Source organism: Thamnophis sirtalis, unplaced genomic scaffold, assembly GCF_051295495.1.
Source record: "Thamnophis sirtalis isolate CommonGarterSnake01/CBP01778 unplaced genomic scaffold, rThaSir2_p1.2 scaffold_2, whole genome shotgun sequence".
In the NCBI taxonomy this organism is placed as follows: domain Eukaryota; kingdom Metazoa; phylum Chordata; class Lepidosauria; order Squamata; family Natricidae; genus Thamnophis; species Thamnophis sirtalis.
Window position 1 is genome coordinate 148,171,102 of NW_028261382.1, and position 20,267 is coordinate 148,191,368.

General features: G+C 42.8%; 1 protein-coding gene and 1 pseudogene across 2 annotated transcripts in view; one reads left to right on the forward strand and one right to left on the reverse strand.

Moving 5' to 3' along the window:
* Positions 1 to 4,708: 4,708 nt before the first annotated feature.
* The window catches only part of KCTD1 (potassium channel tetramerization domain containing 1), a 127,048-nt gene continuing 111,489 nt past the window's right edge, over positions 4,709 to 20,267 (forward strand). The window contains exon 1 of one of the 2 annotated variants that reach the window (XM_087707148.1): positions 4,709 to 4,822. In XM_087707148.1, the coding sequence (XP_087563274.1) occupies positions 4,814 to 4,822 (9 nt within the window). In that variant the 5' untranslated portion in view covers positions 4,709 to 4,813. The remainder of the gene's footprint in view (positions 4,823 to 20,267) is intronic. The other variant, XM_087707147.1, reaches the window with a different exon arrangement.
* On the reverse strand, positions 12,506 to 18,102 carry LOC148049223 (uncharacterized; annotated as a pseudogene).

Sequence of the window (20,267 nt, forward strand, 5' to 3'; positions counted from 1 at the left end):
CTGCATCTGTGTAATAGTGAGAACCATGCAACTGTAAAGTCTAATCTCATACTTTAGCTTTTTGAGTACACATGAGATCCTGGAAGTGAATAATGGCAACGGGTAAGCAAATGGTAAGAAATAAAAAAGGATCTACTACCTCATGCTAGCTGGGGGGAAAGATACTGCCTCCATAAATTTGAAGACAAATTTGGAGAGAAAATTGAAAGGAAACACAACTATTTTATAAGCAGTTCTTAAACTTTAAAGTACACTTTAGACATTGATTGCTAGATAGAGGTGCTTGCATTTATTTGTTTGTATGTTTTCTGCTTAAGTGTTATATATTTCTGAGATTAGGGTCAGGTTGACATGGTAATATAAAACCCATACTCATAGAGTTAGTTTTGATATTTGTTTTTTACAAGAAGGGCCAAATAAAAATGCAATGGGTTCATATTGTCTGAATCCTTTACAACCTTACCCTAATCTGGTATCTTTCTAATGCATCAGGGCAACAGCTTCCAGAATTAGTCAAACCCCCTAATATTTCAATGTTGTAAGTTCTAGTAGAAGGCTAAGAAAAATTTCTCTTTGAAAAAGTTTCCATTTTGTTGAGGGTTAATATTGATGATGACATGAGGGATGGAGGATATTAGTTTTCCATGAACTAATTATAACCAGATGAGACTTTTAAGTAAAAACTCAAAATCCAAATACCTCTCTCAGTTGGAGTTCACAGATTGTTTCACAAACATGTTCCAGATTTATGTAAAATCTACAGGAGGAATTTCCCTTCAAAGTTAATGCCAGATAAAATTGAACATAGTTTTTCCAGTAAAATTATATTCAACAACTAAACAGTATCTAAAAATAGAAACACAGAGCTATGGCAGTTGCTGTCAAGAACAAATTTAACTCTTGAATAACTGAGAAAATTATTTCTAGAATAATTATGCTGGCTTTAGTAATGAAGGTTTTTTTCTTCAACAACTATTCCTATTCAAAATACATTCTAGCCATCTTATTAATTTCATGTATCTGTAAAAACATCCCCATGCTTTCTCTGACACACTATTACATAATATAGTATAATATAGGCTACTATATGCTCTTCAATGTCCAGAAAAGCATGTATGTCAGAATCAGAAGTACATTACTCTTGAGGAAAGAGATTAGAACTCCTTTAACTCAAGCTTGATCCTCAGCATTATATGAATACAGCCAGGTAGGATATTTGCCAATAGCATGTAGAAGCTGTTTGCCATCACCTTTTTCCAGTATGTTTATCCAGCCTCTTAATTTAGGTTTAGGTTTAGGCTTATTAGATTTATATGCCGCCCTTCTCCCAAGGACTCAGGGTGGTGTACAACATTAAAAGAAACACATAATACAAAAGTTAAAAAAAAATTAAATAGAATATCCCAAACCCAATTAAAATTGACAATGACATTTTTTTAAAAAAAAATCAAATTAAAATTAACAGTGATCAATATATATTTTTTGTTCAGGCCAGGCTGGCTTGCTGGAAAACCCAACTTTTTAGGGCGCATCGGAAGGACCTAATTTAGCCTAAGCCTTGGGATTTGCAGGCTATCTTCCATATGAATACTAACAAAGTCCAATCCTACTTCTTTTTGAAGAATGGTTAGCTACATGCTTCTGGTTATTTGGGTTCAACCAAGGAGACATCTGTCAAAATACATATGGAAAGTAGAATTGGATCACTGGTCATCTCACCCAATATTATTGAAATTGATTGGCAATGACTCTTTAAGCTTTCAAGCAAAGGTTCATTTCTGGGGATACCAAGGAGTGATAAATGGATATTCTGTATGCAACTATATACTCTCTCACTGAGCTCCATTTTATGCTAATTCTTCTTAAATTAATACACATTGATTGCTGTATAAATAACACTGTAAATGGAAATAGTCTCATAGAGGTTTTGGTTTCTTGGAAGAAAGGCAGGTTATGATGGAAATAATAGGAGCAACAGGATGATCTCTCAGGCACCAAACTAAAACCCCAAAGAAGATGGCATGTAGGGCAAATGTCTTGTAAATCTGTCTTAGAAAAATGTATGTGAATACCGGTAAATATGAAAAGCTTATAGTGAACCTGCAAGAGGGAATGTACATAGGATAGTCCATATGTCAAAGTGGGATACTCTACTTTAAATAATGCAGAAAACACCCATTGCCTGCTAAAGAAATACCTGCAGAAAGGAAAGGACAAAAGGAATTTATTGGAGAAGCTGTTTCTCAGCAAGAACCAGATATCAAGGTACAAGGTATTGATTGGTGACACCAGGTCTGGTATGATCTGTGTGATAAATTCCAGGCAAAAATGGTGAGGTGTCAGGGACAAAATTGGGAAGTATGTAATTGTCTTCAGATGTACTTTTCCTTGGTAAGATTCCAGTTAATGTAGTTTTACTGATGTTTGAGTAACTTGTTCAGGACAGAAAAGATACATGATGTATTAGAATAGGGATATCAAACTTGTGAGACAGATGTATCATGTGCTGGCCACAGCCACCTCCAGTTTAGCAAAGAGGAAAAAAGTTGTGATACATCCACGTGATGTGTTGTCAGGAGTTTGACACTCCTATATTAGAAGTATGCTATTACTATTGAGTGCAAAATGCTCCATCAGAAAGACAAACTCTTTTGTTTTATCCTCCCAAACTTTGGTTATTTTCAACAGTTTCTTTAGAAAATATGTAACAAATTATATTTGTGTTATATGGCTAGAAGAAATTAATAAACTGTTATTTAAATTGATTTTTGTATCAAGTATTTGACTAGCAAGAAAAATAAAAGCATTTTAATACTTTAATTTTCACTTTAATACAATTAAGTTAATATACTATAGATAAACCTGCTACTGTAAAGTATGTGTTTAAATTTTCACTTACACTAAAAATAATCTGATTTATTAAATCTGTTCTTGTAAATAACATTGACTAACATGTTGAAGTGTGCTTTAAAACCATTATTTTCACTCCATTTTATTCTTTTTCACAATTTAAAATCTGTAATTTAAATTTTTGGGAAAATAGGGTCTAACATTAAGTATTATTTACAGTGGCTTTAGATGTCCACTTCTAAGTCCTTTAAATTATAATAGACATCAATTATCTTCATAAGATTGGATCATCTAATCCTATCCAAGACAATATACTAGGTATCTTTAGCTTGAAAAGTTGTCTTACTTTAAGAATCTCAAACTCTTTGTACCAATCAGGTACAATAAACTGTTGAAGAATACAGGAGGTGGGAGATGACATTGAATTAATAGGAAAAATCCCATTGCATTTGTTTTTAATCATAATAAATGTTACCTGATTGTACAAATATGCTGGAACTATGCATTTAAATGCTGCAACCAAGTAGCGCTTCTAAGTTTTCCATAATACATGCTATACATTGTATACATTTTGAATACTACAATAAATATTCTGGTCAATAAGCTGTGAGGAAAAAAATTCTTTGATTTATTTCACCCTGTAGTGACTATAGGGTGCAGGACCAAGGCCATGGTCACATTTACCTTGCAATTTTTATCCCATCTCTGTGCTCTTCGTATTATAAACTCAGATACAACTCAGTCATTTTTAAATTAAATATTCCAGTTACTGTAGATTTTAGATAAATTTAACTTCTACTATGGGGAGGAAAAACTTTAAAAGTTAAACAGTCAGTATTGGGGTCGTCTTATTAAAATCAATAAAACTACTCAAGTAGTTAACCGCAGGTTATTCAGGAAGTACCATAGTTACCAGCCAAGCATATTTGGAGAACTCTTCCAGTTTAATTAGATAATTGGGGAAAGTTAGCCACAATTGATGACAGGGTCATGTGATCCCTTCATGGTGAATTCCTGAGATGGCTTACATAGATTTTGTTTTAATTCTGCTGTTTTGGAATAAAAATTCAGTGGAACTCCTTCAATCTTTTTACAATTCTGCATGGTTGAACATTCAAAATGAGTTTCTGTATCACCCCCAGGCACTGATTCAGACTTGATTGGGGCAAAGCAGATTCCATGTGCTTGTTTTATTTTTTTTATATATGTCATTTGGGAAGTCATACAGCCAAAGGATCAGAAAATGCCTGGCTCCCTTGCCAAATCATCACCTATCCTTTATTCAAATTAGAAGGGCATCTTAATCAACAAGTTAGGCGACCTCAATGCAGTGGTAATGTTAGGTCAACTGGGAAAAGCGTAGAGACCGATCTAAATGCCCTTTTAGAAAAAGAAAAAGAAACAACCAACAATCCTTATAATTATCATCATCTGCTGCTTTTCCCTCTTCTGGCAAAGAAACACGCCATCCATTTGCAGAAATCGCCCGCGGAAACGTTACATCAAAACTAATCACAACGATTAAAATCAGCTTTTCTGTGCAAGAGGAAAGTAAAAAGCAAGTTGGAGGGTGGAATGAGCCTGCTTTTTCCAAACAACAACAAAAAAAGAAATATCTGGAAAAAATACATACATGTGCGTGTGCATTTTGAAAGAGATCAATTCAATGCCCGTGTGATCAGTTAATTTAATTTAACTTTTATTTTAGAGATTGATTTAGACTGGAGGTAGAGACATGAGCTAATTGTATCCTGATCCTTGCCTTGAGGGGTTTCAAAACCCCTGGAGCAACTATTCTTTGTATTTTGTTCTGTCTACCTTAGCCAAGCTATTGCATTTCTCTCTGGTATAGCGAAGAGAGCAGATCGCTGCCGGGAGAGAGAAATATCGGGAGGAAGGAAGGAAAAAAGAGAGGGGGGAAAAAGGACTTGGAAAAAAGAGACATACACACTTCGCGGCTTCAATGTTTCAGGTAAGATCTGGATGGGTTTGTTATTATTTGCTAAGAAGGGTCTGCTTGGGACTCAGGCGCAACTCGCTTTTACGCATGTGCCAGGCAATGGGTTAGCGCCGCACATTTCTAGAAATAGACGAGGAGAGACACCGGACTGGCAAATCTCCAGCCTCCCGGTTCACTGGAACTGGGGCGCTGAGAGCTTGCGAGGGCGGGCTGGGCTGCGACGGGAACGCTCTTTCTGGCATCTCTCCCAGCGGCTCCTCGCGCAGCCTTTTCGCTTGGTCCGAGCGGCTACCGATTTGGAAGCGGTCACTTTCTCTCTCTCCCCCCCCCCCCCGATGCTTCTAACCCTCGTCCCTCCTCGCCACCCTCCTTCCAAAAAGGTGCAGCAGCCAATACATCCCGTTGCGTGGCGTCGCCATAAGCGGCTGCTTTTGCAATTAGCCGGACTACAGCGCGCGCGCGCCAGTTGCTTTTCCCGGCGGGGCTTGAGGAGGATTTGTTTATTTTGCTCGCTCTCCTTTTCCTCTTCCCCACACACACGCAGCAGGCAGGCAACCGCCGCCTCTTTCCGAAGAGCGTCGGAGTAACAAGCGGGGGAACGAACAACGGGCCGCAAGCGAAGCCTCAGACTAGTATTGTTCGGCGGCTCGCTCTCTCTCCGCCCCCAAGCGCCCCAGCTGGCTGCAGGAGGGACGCCATTATGGGCGAAAAGCGCGTGCGTGTGTTCAGCTCTTGCCCGGGGTCCTTCGCTTTTCTGTGTTACAGGAGGCGCCTTCTTCCCCACTGGGCGGGCTGGCGGAGGCGCGCGCTCTTCCCCGCGCGCCAGCTAAAAAGGTAGCCCCCGCCAGCCCTGCCCCTTTTCCCTCAGCTTCGGACGATTCTTCCTCTTGCGCCGGTTCAGGCTGAGGCGAAAGAATACAAGGCTCGCCTTCTGCAGGCCGACGGCGACCCGAGCTTTCTTGGGAGAGGCCGCTCCTCCTGCGGCGTCCTTTCGTCTCCGTTTAGCGCGCCGCTCGCGGCTGCCCCCTTCTGGCGGGTTCCTCGGAGAACGGGCGCGTTGCCGCTTCCTGCAACGGCTCTGCGAGTCGCGGGACCTTGGCGAGGCTGTCGCTGCCTTCCTGCCTGCCGAGCTGTAATACCGGGCATCTTAAAGGGCCAGAGCTTTGCCTTGAGGGAACTCTGCCTTGTACGAGAAGAGCCAGAGCCTGCTTAAAACTCTCAGGAAGGGACTACTAAGGAATCGGTGAAGGCTTTATTCGGTTGCATAGTACGCCACGTACTGCGATGGGAGGGGAGGGAAGAAAGCCTATTCAAAAACTAGCCGCTGAAAGTGGTGGGTGGTAATCCATCGGGTGTGCAACGGATTCGCGATGCGTCACTGGAGATAGAAATTAGTGGTTTTTAATGGACTTGAATAAGGAAATAATTTGTGGGGGATTTCCTACGGTGTAAACATGCTCGAACACGTGTCGTAGGTAGGCTGGCCGCGCTAGCTAACTCACGGCGTTCCTGAACGTAGGCTTGTGTTTCCCAACCTATTTCTCTGCAAAATACAAACACCCCCGACAATTGTGGGAGGATGATTTGACTGGTTTATTAAATTTGCCCGGATGCCCAATTCAAAACGAGTTTGGGAAGCGTACGGGGTTAAAAGCAGATGAAAAACAAGGATCCAAAAGAGAGTAATTGCTCAGTAGTAGAGGCTGCGTTTGCAGGATGTTCATAATTTAGTTAACCGCGATTTTACCCCTATCACAGAATATTGATCTGTAAATTAACCATGCGTGGTAGTCAAAAATGGTGGTGGGTTGGTTTCTTGATTTGAGTATTGATGAAGGAATTTGAAAAATTGAAGTACAGTGTTGAAAAGACTACTTCTAATAACGTACATTTGAAGGCATGTTTGATATTTTACTGTGATTGTGGGACTTTAGGGAGTGCCCAAAGTGAGGAGCTATGTATTTAAGATTGGATGGAGCAATGAAAGTTGCTGCTTGAAGGTAACTATAAGTAGATATACCATCCAGTATCACTGGCTTAAGCTTTCTTCAGTCTCCCTGGCATCAGCTCAATGGATAAAACACAATTAGTTCAAATGAAATGCCTTAATGTTCTTTGGAAGTCATGCAAACAGTTATCTTCAAATAAGTCTTTGCTTGTTTTTCCCCCCTTCTCTCTAATTCCTTTTTCTCTGTTGAAATAAAGGAAACAGTTATAACATCACAATTCTCTCAGAAATGTTCGCCTTCTGGTTTCAATCAACAAAACTGGCAGACACATACAAGTTTATTTGAGCATACCCTCTGGCCACCAAGCATGCTTGGATTGTTTGAGCAAATTAAAAATAAGGAAAATGGCTTTTACCTTCTCAGCAGTTAGACTCCTAAAGAGTCCTTCTACTTTGAAAGTGGAAAAACAAACAAAAAAAATGAGGAAAGAAGGGGATTTCCTAATATACCTAAAATAATTTATATAGCAGATTTGTTTATATAAGTATTTCAAATGCACAGTTAATGAAAGAGTAGTTGTACAACTTACTTTGAAGTAAGGCCCTTTGAATTTAGCGGGACGAGTAAACAGCCAGAGATACAAGCTGTTGTAGAATTATGTAACATACAACTATGGTGAATCTGGTCTGTTGAGTGTGTATATGCATCCATAAGATATACTTTATTCCATAAAATTTAATTAAACCTTTTCTGGACTAACTTGCACATCTAGAATTTTGAGAGTATTGTGGATTCACTCACAAAATAGCCATCAGAGTGGCCTTACCAAAAATTCCTGTTGCTTCCTACCATAATCTCCACCCCCAGGACATTCTGTACTCTCCTTTGAATAAGGATGAGGGTGTCTCTTGTTTTTGTTTTCTCAATGAAGAGCAATTAAACCACAAGAAGAAAAGTCCCACTAGAATTAGCATTACAACACTCAAGTATAAATGAGGCAGTTCAAGTGGGAGTACATATAGGAAATGGGGATTAACTAAAACACCTGAGCCTGAAATAATTACTTTAGTTAATTTGCCATCCTCCTTACATTCTATTTATATAATTTCCCAGTATAATAATGGCAGGAACAAGACACACACACACAAAAAAACTCCATGTACCATGTTAATACATCTCCCTCCTCCAGAAGAGTGTTAGGAGACTGACACTCCATGTCATGTGTAGAGTGAGTCCACAGGACTTCCCTTGGTATCCACTAACTATTTTTCACATTTCTTAAAGGGAGTCTGAATGAATTAAATGAAATAATGAGAGAAAAAGAACAATGGGTGGATGAATAGATAATAAGTAGGACATTGGTTTGCTACAAAGCACGGGCCTCTGGGATCATATTTCTTTATAAGAATACTTGAATATGTTTCCATAGGAGGGAAGTGAGTTTGCCTTCAGGTAAATGGATATTTTATGGCTGGAGATGCTCTTCCTAATTACATATATCTCATATGGCAGCCATTTGGCATGCTGAGCACAGGTCTTTACAATTTCTAATGTTCTTTTGGCCAAGGAAATGTTGTCTATCTCTCTTCTATACTCTGTGTTTCCTTTTGGTAACTTCCCATGAGCTGCTTATTGGAATTTCTCTCTGCTTCTCATAAGCTTCCAATGAGTCTTTTTGAAGTAGGCCAGGTCAGGAAATAGAATTCATGAAGATCCCAAGAATGCTTTATTGTTCTAGCTTAATAATAATAGAAAAGTCTTCCAAAGGTTTCCTTACCCTCCTCTTATACTTATCCGAATCAAGGCAGATCTCTTGAATTTAATTTTTAACCTTTTAATTTTACACGACTTTATTTATTAATCAAACTTGTATGCTGCCAATCTCTCCAAAGGCAGGCAGCTCAAAGACATTGAATAAAATGCACCAGAAAACATTAAAACAATAATATGGGTCCTCATTTTACTGGCCTCGGAAAGATGGAAGACTGAACTGATCAGGATCAAACTAGGGACTGTGGGGAGTGTTAGCCTGCAATACTGCATTCTAACCACTGTGACCTCAGGACCCCCAAATATTTGTCCATATTTCCTTAACTGTCACTTTAAAGTTTTCATTTGCCTTTCACCATCTCCACTTTACGTTCCTTTGATAGTAGCCAAACTGATGACCAGAGATTTCAGAGTGGACAAAATAGAGAAATGATTATAAGCTATAGGCTTAAACTCTTTCAGTATTTTTATGGCCTAATAACTTGTAGTTGTTTGTTGGAAATTTTATGTTTAATTATACTTCTCTATCATTTGCAAATTTATGTTTATGATGATATTCCAATTATGTAGAAATGTAAATATACTGGGATACTGCCATTTTGCTTCCACATTAAAAGACTTCCTGAATTTAACACACACATCCACTACTCCCCAAAGTACATCAGATTTAAAAGCAGGCATTAATTCCAAATCCTATTTTCTTTAGTTTTATACATGCATACTGATTACTGGTCATTAAATAAATCAGAAACCAGTTATTTTAAATCCACCCTATAGCGTTCAATAGGATAAACACTAGATTTATAAATTGCTTTATTTTTGTTACTTGTTACTTTTGTACTTTAGTTTTGGTCTGGCAGGAATATAAGACACTGTTAGGCAAAGTGTTTGTGGTCCTGGATACAAAGGTGTGAATACTGCTGGTGACCTTTTGATCATTCAGCTATAAAAATCCAATCACGGAAACTGATCGGACATAGTGCAGAAGGAAGGTTTGAGTTTTTATTCAGTTTTAGTCTGATGCCATTTAAGTTAAGCTGCACACTTAGGAGGACATTTAAAACGAATTCACTCTGAGAGACACTTATTGAAATTTAATATCATGTATGCAAAATGACTGCAGTGATTTTGTGTATTAATTATGCCTGAAGCATGACACAAGATGTTCTAGCACAGTAGAGGTCTCCCTCGTAGCTAAAATGCATCTTGTTTACAGTTATTTCTCATCTGATTTTGAATAATAACAACTAGAGCTGTAATCTTAAAACACATACATTTATCTCAGTACTTTTTACATAGTGCTGCATAGAATGAAGGTTAATACACATTCACTGAAATAGGCAGTTAGTGTATAGCCATGAAAGTAGTTGAGAAATACTGCACCTTTAAAATGAAGATACTAGCCTTGATTTTTTTTAAAATGCTAGGGGAATCTAGTAAATGGATGTTCTGTATCATGAATATATGGAAATAAGTTAACGGGTTCCATCCAATCTACCTCATAACAAACATTTATACTTTTGTACAAATAAAATGTATTTTGTTTACAGTAGAATCCAAGAAAACTAAGAGGGAGATTTAATTAATTACTGTTTACATGTGGTTGGATGATTGTTTTAGTCTTTATTAATAATGTTTAGTGTTACTTAGTAATGTATACAGATGATTTAAAAGATGCAGGTAAACTGTTAAGTGAAGTAAATCCATGACAATACATCTTTAACAGCCATTTCTCAAGAACTAATGGATTTTAATTCAATGATTACACAGTTACAAAATTATATAGGGCCGAGGTGGCGCAGTGGTTAAATGCAGCACTGCAGGCTATTTCAGCTGACTGCAGTTCAGCAGTTTGGCTGTTCAAATCCCACCAGGCTCAAGGTTGACTCAGCCTTCCATCCTTCCGAGGTGGGTAAAATGAGGACCCAGATTGTTGTTGGGGGCAATATGCTGACTCTGTAAACCGCTTAGAGAGGGCTGAAAGCCCTATGAAGCGGTATATAAGCCTAACTATTGCTATATGACACTAAAGATTAATTGTAGTTCATGTGCTGCTTGCATTTACCAAGAGCCATTTTAGCGGAGTAAATAGAATAGTACCTACCAGTTCCACATTCATGATGCTATAATATGACTATTTATGTGCTGCTGTATGTACTTTGGTGCTCTACCTCAGTGGGAATCTTGCATAATTTCTGTTTCTGTTGGTACTCAGAGCTATTTAGTGCATATATTTATAGACTACTTCACCACCACTGATTTTCTGTTATATGTGCAATAGTGATGGGAAGGTAAAGTGAAGGTAAACTGTGGGCCTTGCATTCAGTATATTATGAACAGTGATATGAAAAATAGTTCTAATCCATGCCATGCCATGGGAAATGATAGCTGATTTTTGCAAACCAAGTTTAGTTAAAGGTACTATAGGAGCAAGCATACTGTTTTTCCCCTGATTTACGTATTAGCAACAATAGATATTTGTGTTTTGCATATGTTCAGATATTTTCATCCAGGTTTATTTGTATTTTTATCCTGCTATTACAAAGCATGCATAAAGAAAAGACAAGATGGCTAATGCCATAAATCCATCTAATGCACCATCCTGTAATGATGGACCATATCCTAGCTTGTTGATCCTGTATTTTTCCTGAACTTTCACCACTACTATGACATATTTCTTCTTTAATTTAATTTATGCAATGAAGGCTTTTGTGCATTGTGAAACCCCTGCCAGTATCATTGGATGAACATTACTGTATTTTCACCCATATAACCCGCGGGTTATATGCGGTTTTTACATACGCAGCATGCCCCCCGCGGGGTATATAAGTGGGCGGGGTATACAGGAAATATTTTACGCAGATTAACTAAAGGGAGAGCTTGGGAGTTCGAGGAATTGGGAGGCAGCTTTACCTCGGCTCCCCGTTCTCCATCGGGGGCACATGCAACCAGACTGGAAAGGGCTGGGGAGACTTGGCTCGGTGGCTCGGGCTGGGGAAGGGTTGGAGGAACGGAGGAGAAGGAAACTGCTGAGATCGGGGGAAGGAACGGAGAAGGAAGCCTGGGCAAGCTGGAGAAGGGGGAAGGAACGGAGGAGAAGGAAACTGCTGAGATCGGGGGAAGGAACGGAGGAGGAAGCCTGGGCAAGCTGGGGAAGGGGGAAGGAACGGAGGAGAAGGAAACTGCTGAGATTGGGGGAAGGAACGGAGGAGGAAGCCTGGGCAAGCTGGGGAAGGGTTGGAGGAAGGGGAATATCTTCCCGATTCCCCCATCTCCTCGCCCGTAGAACTGAAACGAGAGCTGCCCAAATATCTCCCGGCCCTTCAGGGCTGCCGTAGCGTGGAAGAATATACTCCTTCACTTCAGAGCGGGGCTAGGAGAGCTTTTCCTCCCACGGAGTTCAATAAAGTAGATGGAAGGGAGGGAGGGAAGAAGGGTCCCTCCCTCTTACTTTCCGCCCATTGAGATGAACCAGAGCCCTTCTTGAACCAGAGCCGCTTGCTTTGATATACTGTCCATCTATCCGTCCATCCATCCACCCTTCCTAAATAACACCGAAACCTTTTACAAGAAAATCTGCTCAAATCCTCTTACAAATATCTGGGGATATGGATTTTTTCTTCTTTGGGGAAAAATATTTCCTTCCACTCCCCTCCAGAAGAACGGAGCTGATCTCGGAGTTTGGATTCTTAGGACTTGGGAGTCCCAGGGCGGTTTTCTCTCCCCGTAAAATCCCCCTTTTCTCCCACGATCCTTGCAGGCAAAGCATTGAATTCCCTGGCAAAGAACAAACGGCAGGAAGGGAAATCGTCTTTCGAAGAGAAACACCGTTTCCAAATAAATGCAGCTTTCCCCGCCTTTCCAGATCTCTGCCTTGATTTGAAACGAACCTTTAAGCTCCATAAACCTCAGAAACGTTTGCTACGATGAAGGAGCCGGATTCTCCATTCCTGCCATTTGTTCTTTGCCAGGGAATTCAACGCTTTGCCTGCAAGGATCGTGGGAGAAAAGGGGGATTTTACGGGGAGAGAAAACCGCCCTGGGACTCCCAAGTCCTAAGAATCCAAACTCCGAGATCAGCTCCGTTCTTCTGGAGGGGAGTGGAAGGAAATATTTTTCCCCAAAGAAGAAAAAATCCATATCCCCAGATATTTGTAAGAGGATTTGAGCGGATTTTCTTGTAAAAGGTTTCGGTGTTATTTAGGAAGGGTGGATGGATGGACGGATAGATGGACAGTATATCAAAGCAAGCGGCTCTGGTTCAAGAAGGGCTCTGGTTCATCTCAATGGGCGGAAAGTAAGAGGGAGGGACCCTTCCTCCCTCCCTCCCTTCCATCTACTTTATTGAACTCCGTGGGAGGAAAAGCTCTCCTAGCCCCGCTCTGAAGTGAAGGAGTATATTCTTCCACGCTACGGCAGCCCTGAAGGGCCGGGAGATATTTGGGCAGCTCTCGTTTCAGTTCTACGGGCGAGGAGATGGGGGAATCGGGAAGATATTCCCCTTCCTCCAACCCTTCCCCAGCTTGCCCAGGCTTCCTCCTCCGTTCCTTCCCCCAATCTCAGCAGTTTCCTTCTCCTCCGTTCCTTCCCCCTTCCCCAGCTTGCCCAGGCTTCCTCCTCCGTTCCTTCCCCCGATCTCAGCAGTTTCCCTTCTCCCTTACTCGTCGTGGATTATATAAGTGGGCGGGGTATACGGAAAATATTTTACATGGTCTTGAAAACCTGCGGGTTATTCGTGTGGGCGGGTTATTTGCGTGGGCGGGTTATATGGGTGAAAATACGGTAATTGTAATTTAATAAATTTATATGCCGCCCAATCCCGTAGGACTCCGGGCGGCTTACAAAGTACAAGACTAAAAATAAAAAGTTAAAATATAGGGAAAGAGAAAACAGATTTAAAAGCAACACACCATACACTCAACCTAGGTGGGGCTGGACCTTGTTCATGTGGTCAACAGCCCCAGGCCTGCCGGAACAACCAGGTTTTAGTGGCTTTTCGGAAGGCTGAGAGAGTGGGAAGGGTCTGCATCTCTGCGGGTAGATCGTTTCACAGGGCCGGAGCAGCTACAGAGAAGGCCCTCCCCCAAGGGGTCGTCAGCCGGCATTGTCCAGCTGACGGCACCCGGAGAGGCCCAGCCTGTGAGATCTTATCGGCCGTTGGGAGGTATGTGGCAGGAGGCGGTCTCAGAGATATCCGGGTCCTAGGCCATGTAGGGCTTTAAAGGTGATAACCAGCACCTTGAAGCGCGTTCGGAGACCGATAGGAAGCCAGTACAGCTCGCGGAGGATAGGTGTAACATGGGTGTATCTAGGTACACCCGATATCGCTCGTGTGGCTGCATTCTGGACCAGCTGTAGTCTCCGAACACTCTTCAGGGGCAGCCCCATGTAGAGCGCATTACAGTAATCAAGCCTTGAGGTGACGAGGGCATGAGTGACCATTCGAAGTGCCTCCCGGTCCAGGTAGGGCTGCAACTGGTACACCAGGCGAACCTGGGCAAAAGCCCCCCGGTCACAGCCGACAAGTGGTGTTCTAATGTCAGCTGTGAGTCCAGGAGGACACCCAAGTTGTGGACCCTCTCTGAGAGGTGTAAAATTTTACCCCCCAAGCTAAGGGATGGAATATCTGGACTATCCTTGGAGGGCAACATCAATAGCCACTCGGTCTTGTCTGGATTGAGTGCAAGCTTGTTCACTCCCATCCAGACCCTGGTAGCCTCCAGGCACTGGCACATCACTTCCACCGCTTCGCTGAGTTGGCTCGGGGCGGATACAACTGGGTATCGTCTGCACATTGGTGGTATTTAATCTCGTGCCGGCAAATGATCTCACCCAGTGGCTTCATGTAGATATTAAATAGGAGGGGGGACAGGACCGAGCCCTACGGCACCCCATATTTAAGGGGCCTAGGGGTCGACCTCTGTCCTCCAACCAACACCGACTGCGACCTGTCCGAGAGGTAAGAGGAGAACCACCGTAAAACGGTGCCTCCCACTCCCACCTCCCCCAGCTGTCGCAGAAGGATACCATGGTCGATGGTATTGAAGGCCGCTGAGAGGTCAAGAAGCACCAGGATAGAGGAATGTCCTCTATCCCTGGCCCGCCAAAGATCATCGGTCAGCGCGACCAAAGCAGTTTTGGTGCAGTAACCAGGCCTGAAACCAGACTGAAAGGGATCTAGATAGTCTGCTTCATCCAAGGTCTGTCGGAGTTGAAAGGCCACCACCTTCTCAACAACCTTCCCTACAAAAGGGAGGTTGGAGACTGGATGGTAGTTTTTAAGGATAGCTGGGTCCAGAGCAGGCTTCTTAAGGAGGGGTCTTACCACCGCATTCTTCAAAGGCTGCGGGAAAGATCCCTCCTGTAGAGAGGTGTTAACAATTCTCTGGAGCCAGCCTCGTGTTACCTCCCTGCTGATCGAGACCAGCCAGGAGAGACACTGGTCCAGTAAGCAGGTGGAGGCACTCTCCGCTCCCATGGCCTTGTGCACTTCCTCAAGAGTGACAAGCTGGAACTCACTCCAAGAAATCCCATCAAGGCCCACCCTAGGCATCTCTGCTGGTACTGTCCAAGTGGAGTCCAGGTCCGTCCGAATCTGAGTGATTTTGTCCGACAGAAACTGAACAAATTCCTCAGCTCTTCCCTGTAAGGGTTCCCCCGCATCTCTCCCTTTCAGGAGGGAGTGAGTAATCCTAAACAGGGCAGCCGGGTGAGATTCTGCGGACACAATAAGAGTGGAAAAATGAGTATATTTTGCCGCCCATATTGCCACTAAATAAGTCCTAATAAAGGCTCTTAGTTGTGTTCGGTCAGATTCGGAGTTACTAGTCCTCCAGCATTGCTCTAGGTGTCTCTTTTGGCGCTTCATCTCCCGGAGTTCCTTGGTAAACCAAGGGGCCCTCCTGGGTCCACTGCCACGGAGAGGTCGCAAAGGCGCAATCCGGTCTAGTGCCTCAGCCGCCGCTGTATTCCAAGCAGCGACCAAGGACTCTGTCGGATTGTGGCCAAGGGAGTCAGGTATCTCTCAGAACTCTGTCTGAAATCCCAATGGGTCCATCAGGCACCTGGGGCGGAACCATTTAATCGGCTCCACCTCCCTGCAGTGGGGGAGTAGTTTCCGAAAATCAAGCCTCAGTAGGAAGTGATCTGATCATGACAAGGGCGAGATCTCTATGCCCTTCAGTTCCAGATCACGTCTCCACTGCCCCGAGAGAAACACAAGGTCGAGCGTGTGTCCCGCTGTATGAGTCTGACCCTGAATTACTTGGGTCGAGTCCATGGTTGTCATGGAAGCCATGAACTTCTGCGCCCCATCTGAGCATTCGTCGAGAGATGGCAGGTTGAAGTCCCCCAGTACTGTCAGTCTGGGGAATTCAACCGCCAGTCCGGCTATTGACTCTAGGAGCGCAGGCAGGGCTGTTGTAACACAGCTGGGAGGTAGGTACGTTAGAAACAAGCCCACTTGACCCCCTAGGTCCAGCTTCACCAGAAGGCACTCACACCTGGCAGTCTCCGAAGCAGGGATCCCATGAGGGACTAATGACTCTCGGATGATAGCTGCCACTCCCCCACCCCTTGCCTGGTGTCGTGGTTGGTGGAGCACCTGAAACCATTCTGGGCACATTTCTGAGAGGGGGACTCCTCCCTCGTGGCCCAGCCAGGTTTCAGTAATACATGCTACGTCTGCCCCCTCATCTAATATTAAGTCCCGGACGAGGGGAGCTTTATGAATCACAGACCTGGCATTTAGCAACAGCAACCTGAGACCAGGGCCCTGACATCTCTTGCCACCTGGTCCTTGAGTTGAGCTATCAGGGCCGGAACGAGGGATCGCTGTGACGTAGCGAACCCTCCTTCCCCTGTAATGGCTAGCCCTGTGGCTCCCGTGGTACCTGCCTCTCCCAAACATAATCGGGATGTTCCGTCCCGTCCCCATCCCCGTAGACCCCTCCTCCCCTCCCACGGCCCCCGCTCTCCCTGGCAGACCATTCACACCATGCACTCCGGGACGAGAGGCGGATCCGGGCCCCCATCCACTTCTGCTTCTGCACTCAGTGGAGGGGGCTCCAGGCCACGCTCTCGGTCCCCTTATATGTACTAAACAGCCATTCTCCACATGCATACCCCACTATAACATTAAAAACATATAGGTACAATAAAACAGAGTATAAAAATTAAATTAATTTAAAAAGTGGGATCATTCACCTACATGCATACAACAAACATTCCACATACAAAGAAGGTTCGCGCAGGTAGTTCGAAATAGCTGAGAACCAGCGGTGGTATACAGGTGGTATACAGGAGAGTGTCTCGTCTTCCCCCTCTCCTGTAGACCTGGAAAGGTATAACAGAAGGGTCCAGAGTCCGGGGTAGCTGAGGCGGATTGAAGAAGAGGGGGGAGGTGCATCAGTTGAAGAAACGTTAAGTCCCCACCCGTATTTCCGCCATCTTCCGTCGCTCCTTCCCCTGAACAAATGCACCACGGAGCAAACTGTAGGTGTCACCGCCATGTCAGAGGGCTTCCACACTCGCTGTAAGTGTAACATTGTCTTTTCGACAATTATGCTCATGAAGGTATAATCATTTATAAAGTAGGTGAGGGATTTATCACCTTACTTACATGTGTCATTTTAAAAAGTTCCAGCTCTTATGGCATAGAGTAAAAATGTGAGAGTTGGGTGAGAGTGAAATCTAGCCACTACACCGTCTGTCAGACTCCTGCTCTGCTATAGTTCAGCAAAAGACAACAATGAGGGACCGTTTTGAATGTTTGTATATTGTCCTTCATGATCTCAAACACAAAATGATCAGAAACACAGATTGTCACACATTTCACTAGCAATGCTGTTCTTGTAGTTGTCCAACTCTCTGCTCTACATTTGAAGGGGGGGGGGAAATCTGTTCAGAAAAAAATTCTCCAATCCCTATTTTCTTTCATCCATCCATCCATCCATCCATCCATTGCTACGTAGAGGCACATTGGATTTTCCAGAGGAAGGGGAAAATCCTTATTTGTGCACCCAGACACAAAGTTATTTAAGTGCTTGCTTTCATTATAATTTTACAAGTAAGGTTGGATAGCATCTTACTTTTTCTTGGATCTTCAGTCAGCTTAGTGTATCACTTGCCAATACGTAAGAATTATTCTGTCCTACTATTACACTTTATTATTTCCTTGTCCTACTTTTTCTAGGTTATAATTTATTTTTTTCTGCTTCAAAGAAAATCATTTAAAATGCAAATTTTATTGTAATTTTAACTGCTGCCCCTTCCCTTTACTCGCAATGCAGTGGGGGTCATGACCTTTGCTCCCTGCTTTTTTCTTGACTGCTGGCATGTCACTGCCACCCTTGAACAAAAAAAAAACCCCCAATGCTCCATCTAGCTCACTTGAACAGCAATACTCAGCAGCAATGCCAAGACTGGACCTGAAATTGAGGCATGGGCCTCGACTTCAGCCTTAACATCACTGCTGGCCACCTTGAATCACTCCCTTGGGGAGTGGTGCAATTACCTCTGCAGACCAGAATCTTCTGATCTTCTGCAGACCAGGGTCCTCAGGATCTTCTGCATGCCCCTTACCTTCAGGCAGTGTTTTTTTTCTTTTGACAGACCCCTGTGGCTACCGGAGGCTGCTCCGAGTTGCAGAAGGCCTTTGCTCTTGAAGCAGCTTCAGAAAATGTTTTTCTGCAGGCTCTGCAACCTCTAAAAACTGCATGGAAACACTATTCTCACATAATTTCAGAGGCCACATGAGAGCAGGGCCCTCTCAAGCAACTTTTGGAGGTTCTAGAGATGTGATGGCAAACCTATGGCACATGTGTCACAGGTGGCATGTGGAGCCATTTGTTAGGGCACGTGAGACGTTGCCCTGTCAGCTCGGCTGTGACTTTGGCCTTCATTTTGGGCTGTTCGGGAACGGACCTCCGATTTGTGCATTGGGTCGTTTTTCTCCCTCTGGATGCTTTAGGGAAGCCTCCTGAATCATCCTCTGGAGGGCGAAAAAAGGCTTATGGGCAAACTGGAAGTCCGTCCCCGAACGGTTGCACATAGGGCCATTCAGGGAAGCCTCCAGATCCTCCAGAGGGCCTCCGGGTAGTGGAGACCGTTTTCACCCTCCCCAAGCTCCTAGAAAGCCTCTGGAACCTAGGGAGGGTGAAAAACAGGTCCATCGCGGGCCAAAAGTGGGAGGAGGGTGGGGGTTGCGCGCATAGAATTATGGGTGTGGGCACGACTGCTCATTACCCCCCTGCGCTCCTCCACTTTTGGCACGCGATGGGAAAAAGGTTAGCCATCATTATTCTAGAGGCTACGCAAGAGCACACTCCATTCTCTCTCAGCCTCTGCTACCTACAAAAATCATTCGAAAATAAAGTGTACTTTCAAGAATAGTTGTTGAGTGTTGGTGAAGACTTGTGTGTTACTCAAAACATGGTGTATCACTTTTGTCATGTGTGTCATAGGTTCTCCATGACTGATCTATGGTGTGCAATATAAGGTTGCTCTAAGAAGCACAATTTGACTGAATTTTGAATTGAACCTCTGTGTGTATGTGATGTGCATGTGTTTCAGTTTCTTTGCATGTGTTTCAGTTTCTTTACTGGATTTCTTTTGGCAATTTGGTAAATCTGGTCACTAGGACTCTTTCAAAAAAAGTTGTCAAACATAGTTTATTCTGAATTGTATTTTTGTAAAAGTATGGTATACTTTCTTGTGTTTAAAGGCAGCTCTGTTCTGTATACCGTATCATCTTGCATATCTGCATATACAATTGTTTGACTTGAAATTTGCAAATAGCCTGATCCACTTTACAGACACCAGGAGATTGTTGATTATCTTGCTCGCCATCTCCATTTCAGAAGCATGAATCTGGAAAAATGGATCTCACCGTTTGTTGAAGATAATTATCTCTCCTCTACCCCAATCATAAGTGCATCTCCCTTAAAATAAACGTTAGAGGAAAATTAAATGAAGTAAAGATAAACACAAATGGGAAGATTTCTTACTTGATGTTTCTATTTTGTACTGTTTTGGGAACTAAGATGCAAACCACATCCTGTTGGAAGAAAAGCAATGCATTTTACAGAACAGTTCACATAGGAGATTGCAGTATCTCATAAGAGAGAGCAAAAAGTTTCTGTGATTTTCTCAGGCTTTGTTAGTGAAGGTACTAAGAAAAAGAACCAAAGTAACAAATTTAGAATCAAACTATTTTTCCTTCTTGATGTCCTCCCCTTAAAAAATATAAAACTTGAAAAATGCTGCTTAAAGTCAATACTTTTTGTCCTCCAGGTTTTGGTGTTGCATTACCACAGTGCTCTGGTGCTACAGTTTATGCTGAGAGGTACCTGAGTTTGACCCATCCTTGAATTAAGATATGGGTGTCAAGTTCAGAGAGTGAGTGGGTCACATCTATAAGTATTTTGAAGCTGATCAGAAAGAATTTAAACAGATTAAAAATAATTTTATTAAGATAAATTTCTGAAATCTTTTAGAAATTGGGCAACCAGCTAAGATGAGAGAAAGATGGGAAGGAAAGCCTGGTCTCAGGCTGATTCAGAAAGGAGCAATTTTTTAAAAAGCTGTGTGAAAAACACAAAAAGTGAAAAATGGACAGACTAATACACATTCATAAATAGATTATTTTAATCAATAGCATTATCAAAAATACATGGCCTTGCTGGCAACCTTATTTCTTCTATTCTGCAAGAATAGAATAGAAGAATGCACTTTCCTAA